The sequence below is a fragment of the Corapipo altera genome, unplaced genomic scaffold, assembly GCF_003945725.1.
Source record: "Corapipo altera isolate COAL_440 unplaced genomic scaffold, ASM394572v1 0, whole genome shotgun sequence".
NCBI lineage: Eukaryota > Metazoa > Chordata > Aves > Passeriformes > Pipridae > Corapipo > Corapipo altera.
The window spans coordinates 53,195,109-53,202,048 of NW_020884872.1; the positions used below are offsets into that span (position 1 = coordinate 53,195,109).

The 6,940-nt window shown below is 39.1% G+C and overlaps 1 protein-coding gene across 13 annotated transcripts in view; it reads right to left on the minus strand.

Annotated features, from left to right (window-relative positions):
• SUPT20H (SPT20 homolog, SAGA complex component) overlaps positions 1 to 5,194 on the minus strand; it is a 33,390-nt gene extending 28,196 nt beyond the window's left edge. For 11 of the 13 annotated variants that reach the window (XR_003528325.1, XR_003528326.1, XM_027647212.1 and 8 more), the window contains exons 1-5: positions 5,083 to 5,192; positions 4,332 to 4,429; positions 2,380 to 2,415; positions 1,171 to 1,229; positions 1,020 to 1,086 (exon numbers count right to left, since the gene is read on the minus strand). Coding sequence is in view for 11 of the 13 variants with exons in the window: in XM_027647212.1 (XP_027503013.1) it covers positions 1,020 to 1,086; positions 1,171 to 1,229; positions 2,380 to 2,415; positions 4,332 to 4,334 (165 nt within the window). In the remaining 2 variants the exon portion in view is untranslated. Of the gene's footprint in view, positions 1 to 1,019; positions 1,087 to 1,170; positions 1,230 to 2,379; positions 2,416 to 4,331; positions 4,430 to 4,680; positions 4,756 to 5,082 lie in introns of all 13 variants that reach the window. The other 2 variants (XM_027647135.1, XM_027647136.1) reach the window with 2 other exon arrangements.
• Positions 5,195 to 6,940: the final 1,746 nt, after the last annotated feature.

The window sequence follows — 6,940 nt, forward strand, 5'->3', positions numbered from 1 at the left end:
CTCAATAAAGAACTTACTTTTTTATTCAAATCTAGATCAGCAACAATCCCTTTCACCTACTCTGATGTTATATATGCTAAATACAATCAACCATATCAGAATCCCCGAAAGGAATTACAGGTGCTCGATAAGTAACATCTCACATCCATTTAGCTTCTCATTTGTTTTTATTTCCTTGGAAGCAGCAATACAGCAGATTCCACAGCTTGTTCTTCTTGTTCCATTTGACATTCATGGTTTAGCAAAGTAACTTGTGCCTTTTTACAGCTTATATTTAGCATTGCTAAGTCTGCTTGAGCTTCTTTGCTAACGTTATGAAAAAATTTCACAAACTTCTGAGTTTACAAGCTGTTAGAGAAATAAATCTGACTTTACAGCAAAGCATAGAGTCAAAAATTATCCACATTTTTTCCTACGGCAGTCATTCGAAGCAATTGATTCTGAAACAGTGATACTGACAACCATGCACGTGGCATTGACACCGGACCTGAACTTGACCTCAACTGACTTCTGTGACACAGGATTAAGACAGAATGAACAGGTCACTCAAGCCAGTCTAGGCCTTACTATTCATATTATATCATTCAGTTACTTTAATAGTACTGCTCTCTAATAAACCTGTTAGATAGATCTGTCCATTCCAGACCATTCTTTTGAAATTCTCTCTTTCCATATAAAGAAAAGCATCTCAAGAGTACACTAAATACAATCCTCAGCAAGCATTCTCCTTTATAACCTCTAAAAACAGATTTAGGGTTACCAGTTACCAGGTAGTCATTTGCCTTCCCATTACCTTGTTTTTATTTCAAACTGGACTAAGATGATGCTATTAAATTACACAGTTTAGTCCACAAAACTCATAATAATTGTTTCTGCTGCAGTCTTAGCCTTAGGTAACTACTACAGTGGGAAGAGTTTATTCTTCTTTTAACAAAGAAATTAACTGAAATAAAAAAATGTATTTTCTGAACTTGCCTGTTTAGACAGCTATTAAAAGCTTCTCAGCAATTTCCACTTACCTTTATCTCGGGCTCTTTTTCACATTCTTCTGTATATAAATCATACAGTTTTTGAAACACAGATTTTCTGCAATTAAAAAAGCTTAACATGTAACCAAAATTAAATCAAAAGAAATGCTATTTAAAAACTGAATACTGAAACTCTTAATACCTTCCACTGGATAAATATTTTCTTTTGGGAGGTCTCTGACGGGCACTTTCAATGATATACTACAAGAGAAAAGTAAACAAAAAAAAATAACATACATTACAAATAAATTTAATTCTACCTACCACACAACTTTAGATCATTACCAGACAGTGTTCCAAATATACAGAAAGTAATTAGCAGCTATGCTACATGACAGTTCCAAAAGTGTACTGAACACAATTTGGTCTATGTTATAGTCATCAACAAGAACACAGCTCAGTTTAGTTGTCAAAAGTAGCATTTCATGGCTATGGCATTAGTTGCACACAAAGTCTTGATTCTGCATTCATGTTTTTTAATTACAGCAGTAATTAACACTACTGTACTTCGCTAACATTACTGAAGTTAACATAGTTAACACACTGACAGTAATGGGGTGAACATGCTAAGATATGACCAAATTTATGCATACTGGCTCGACAACATCTACAATCAAGTACTAATTAATCTACAATCAAGTTCAAAACTAATTTCAGGAAGTTTAGTTTTCCCCTTGTCTTTTGCATTTACATTTGTTTTCTCTATAGAGCTGTGCATTATAAATACAATTCACATTCATTAAATATTCCTATTAAAAAATAATGAGAGATATCATCCTACATTAAATATGATTTATATTCTAATAAGGTTTTTCCTAATCATTGTTCTTTGTCTGAAGTATTTTGATTAACAGCTTAGTTCAGAGTTTCAGTGAAGAGAGGATTGCCCACAGAAACATTTCCCATTACAGGAATGGTTCAAGGTAACGTGTCACGTGTCGGCATGAAAAAACATGAATGTGAAGACACTTGCCTCTTTGTTCTAACTGGGCTATCCTTAAAAACAAACAGGATTTTACCATATATTTCTGCCAGCTGCCTTGTAGAGCTCTGCCTATTTCACAGTACACAGATGCTAGTTTAAAAAGAGAAAACTGAAGTCCTGCATAGTCTATCACCATCATACTTGATGTCTGTAGGACAATGGGTAAGAGACAAATACATGACAACAATTGTAGTGAGAATTTTGTAAACTCAGTGTTACATGTATGGGTGATTATTTATACACATACCTATATTTACATAACACGCTTTTCCACTGCTTTTCAGACAAAATAAAAATATAACTTGTATTTTTATAACTGTGAGATGAATATATTATGTACAAGCAAGTAATTTAGCTGCTTCTTACCTCAGCACGATCCAATGCCTGTTCTAAAGCTTGTTGCTGCAAGAATCACAAAGGGGTTTTTCAAATTACATGACTTGTTTAAACATCCTCATGCATAAAAACACCACATATGGACTTATAATTAGAAGATGTGCTCAAACATTCTTTGGCACATACTAAACAGCTGAAATCTCATGTAACTGTATCACAAGGTTTGGCTAAATTATGTAGCCTTAGAACAATGAAAGGCAATTGAAATTAAAAATAGGAATAGAAATTACACCTAATAAAAGCCGTAACAAATATTAACCAAATATTAACCAAACTTAGCGATGACAAGTAGATAACCTGTTCTCCTTTGTTAAGGTGGTCACTGATTCAACAGAAAGCCTAAGCCAAAGCGTCCCTCAACAGTCGTCCAGGAAGAAAACATTTTAACTTCTAGATACTGGTGCCAAAGTATTAATACACAAAATGGAAATTAAGATCTTGTGTTCAGAATGTTACTTCTGCACATGATACAATTTGAGAAGAGTTTCTTATGATATGCTGTTAGGTGGCTAAGAAACAAAACCAGCTTCCACTCCAGATTTCCTCTAAAGTAGGCTAAATCTGGACAACTCTACCAAAACACAGCAAAATCTGGAAAAGCTACTCTATATCCCATTGTATAGTATACTCAATACCATTTAGTTTAATGAATTTAGCTCCTCTGAAATGTCTTTCACATCAGTATACCTGCAGCCAATATTCCTGTATTCCAAGAAGATCAAAAAGAATAATGAGTTCTTGGACTAAAATTTAACAAGTATTTAAATCCGGAATAAAAAAAAAAAGAAAGTTTTCCTTGGGGCCTAACTTTCCTCCTCTGGCGCTCACTTTAGCTCTGATGCCTCCTTTGCATCCTTTGCACAGGAATAACATGCAGCTGCTAAACGCACTAGACAATGAAACTGATTCGGGGCAGGGAGGAGAGAGAGAACAATACTAAGAACCAAAGTCTTGTAGGAGAATGCTTGGGACTTGATTCAGCTCCACGAAAGTCCAGAGAAGCAATCCATTAATTTCAGGGACAGGTGGATAATGCCCTTAGGAATGTATTGTAACAAGCTCTAATATTCAGTAAAGCTTAGAAACATTTGTAATAGATATCTCTTCCCACATACATATTTATGTTATTTCCTCAGTTTAAACCATCCCTATCAGCTGTTTGTGAAAGCAAATACCTTTACCTTGAACGTCAAGGAACAGAAGGCCCGTGAGCCATGTCCAATCCAAGATAGCACCAGTTATTTCACAGATAGTAAATATTTCATATTTTGTTATAACAGAATTCAAGGAAGAAAAACATTACACAATAACAAAGTAACAACAAAGAAATATACAACACAATCACTCAGGCATTTTACCATTCATCTACAAAATACCTAACACAAAATTTCTTACCTGTTCACGAAAAAAGCCATCTACTTAACATGCTATTACTTCTTAGAATCCACCACTACAGAAGATGTAAATTTTCAAGTGTCTAGGTGTTTTAATGAAAATGTCTAATACTCATGCTTTCTATTTAAGTCTAGTGGATAACTGCATGATTTCAGATATTCAGTTTCCTGACTGCTTAACATTAGGTAACAATCCAAAGCAATATTAGGACTAGTGAACAGAATACTATGTGGAAGCAGGATTTATATACACCCAACTGTCCATCAATTGTGACTGAAAACCCACCACTAGCTTCATATTACAATTCCTATGATGCACTGGTCAGTGACTAAGCGTTTAGAAGCATTCACAAGCTAGGAAGGAATGAACATACCCCTGAAAAAAAGAATGTCAGAGCCCAGAAGTGACATGCAAAATAATGTTTTTAAAGAAGATGTGAAACATTGATGGTATTCTCCTCGTCAACCAGACAGCTAGCAGGCTAGAGCAAAAGGATCTGAAAATATATTATCCGAATTGTAACTTACCATTGTAGTTGAGGCCACGCGACCAAACTACAAAAGAAGTACTTAGGGAGTTTGGTGCAGCAGGGAAAGAATCATATTTTATGGTCACACTTGAGGTACTGAAAAAAAAAAAAAAAAAGAGAAAAAGTATCACTAAGAAACTAAATGAGTATTTTATTTAAATATAAGATTTTTTGTAGCTAATTGTACTGAAATGTCATTTGCATAGTATTCTTTCCTCCAAACGTAGAAACAAAAGAGTTCCATTCACTACTAGTGTAGAGGTTCTCTTTCTAATGACTACTACTCCTCTTTATAATCATTTTGCACTAGTTACATTAAATAGTAATGAGCATGTAAGTAAGCTTACATAGCCAAGTACTCTTCTCTATTGCAGTAGTCTGCCTAGACATCCCACATATCATATCCTCAGATGCACAGAAGGCTAAAATATTTAATGACAATCAGAGCGCTTAACGCACTCCATCAGTTCTTTCGTTTTGCTTTCGAGCAGGTGTTATTCCCAGCCAACACCTCCACTAGCGGTGTCTTCCAGCACTGTTTTGCGATGCTAGTTGAACACTGACTCACGGCAAGCGTCTGCCGGGGCGGAGAGCGACCGAGGGCAGCGGCCGGCCAGGAAGGGCCGGGCCGGCCTAAGACGAGGGCGCAGGACGGGTCCCAGTCCCGACACCTCCCGCCGCCCCCTCCCCGGCGCGGTCGGGGGAGCGCCATGCCCGGGGGACCCCCGCGCCCCGCCAAGCGCAGCTACCTGTGGGCCTGTCCCGCGGAGCCCCCGGTGCATCGGCCCCGCCGCCCGCCCGACCATCCACCCCGCCGCTTCCGAGCCGCTCCGGAAGGGGCGGGAGCGGCGCCATGGAGAGCGGGCGGGCAGGGCGGGGAGAGGCTGGCGGCGCTGTTTGGGGGCGGAAGTCCGGAGGGTTCAGTGGTAAAGAAAGAGCTGGGAGAGTTCTTCGAGGCGGAGGATTAATTCCGTTGTGAGGGTCAGAATAGATTTCCGTGTGTCTCAAGGGTGCTGTAAGGATATTTGAAGGTTTTTGGTGTGTAACTCTCGGCCAGCAGCACGTCGTGGAAACTGGTTTCTTTTGAGAGCAGAGAGGATTCAGAGTATCCTGAGCTGGAAGGAACCCACTAGGATCATCAAGTTCCTGACCCTGCACAGGACAACCCCAAAAATCACACCATGTGTCTGAGAACATTGTCCAGACACTTATTGAACTCTATCAGGCTTGGTGCCACGACCACCTCCTTGGGGAGCCTGTTCGAGTGCCTGACCACCCTCTGGGTAAAGAACCTTACTGTAAAATCCAACCTAAACCTCCTACGACACAGCTTCATGCCATCCCTTTGGATCCTGTCACTAGTCACCTGAGAGAAGTCCCTCCTCTTCCCCTCACAAGGAAGTTGTAGGCTAGGATGAGGTCTCCGCTCTGTCTCTGCTTCTCCAGGCTGAACAGAGCAAGTGACCTCAGCTGCTCCTGATATCGCTTCCCCTCAAGGCCCTTTACCATCTTCTTGTCCCTCCTTTGGACGCTCCCTAAAAGCTTAATATCTTTCTTACGTTGTAACACCCAAGACTGCATGCAGGACTCGAAGTGAGGGTGCACCAGTGCAGAGAGTAGCCAGACAATCCCCTTGCTCGACTGGCTGGCAATGCTTTGCCTGATGCCCCCCAGGACACGGTTGGCCCTCCTGGCTGTCAGGTCACTGCTGACTCATATTCAACGTGCCATCGACCAGGACCCCCAGGTCCCTTTCTGCGGGAAACTTTGCCTTGTGGCTAGTGTGATAGCAATTCAGGGTCAGAGAGGGATAACCTGGAAAAGGTACGGTGGGCACATGGCCGGGGCAGCTTTGCTTAGTATAAACTCAGTGATTGTAAAGTTTACTCAGTCTTAATGCTCTGTATTTTCATAATTCTTGTTTGAGGTACACAGGAATTATGCTACAGAATGAAACTGGGAACATTTAAGCCTCTTTTCTCTGTAATAAATTATTGTGTTTTAGCAGCTACTTCTGGGCAACTTGCTAGGGCTGCTGGATGGTTCATCAGATCATTATGTAAACATTATGCCATCAATTTGAAGTGATAAAAGCTAATTTTAAAATTTAATTAAAAGCCTGCTGTTTGTAAAGTGAAAAAAATATGACTGCCTGGTTTTTGGGGTTGGTTTGTTTATTTTTCCAGAATGTTCAATTTTCTGTAAAATCAGACAAAATAGATAAAGGAGAACTTCACAGCAGATTTGATATGTTCATGTACCTATTGAAAATTTGTTTGACTTATATAGTAAATAGCTAAGGGATTGGAAGCAACTTGAGAAGAAATTTAGTGTGACTTCTCCCTCCAGAGGGGTTAAATAATGCCTGTATTGTTTTTGGCAGATAGTTGTCTAACAATGATCAGATCTGTCTGCAAGCAAAGTTAAATAACATTGTTGTTGGATTTGTAACAACACATATGTTATTACAGATTAACAAACATCACTATTGCTTGATAAAATGTCTTTATGATAAAGGATTGAAACATCATCACATTAGGAAAACGGTTAATTTATTATTTGTATTCCTAAAAGAATAAGAACTGGGGAAAAAATATTTTATCTTCC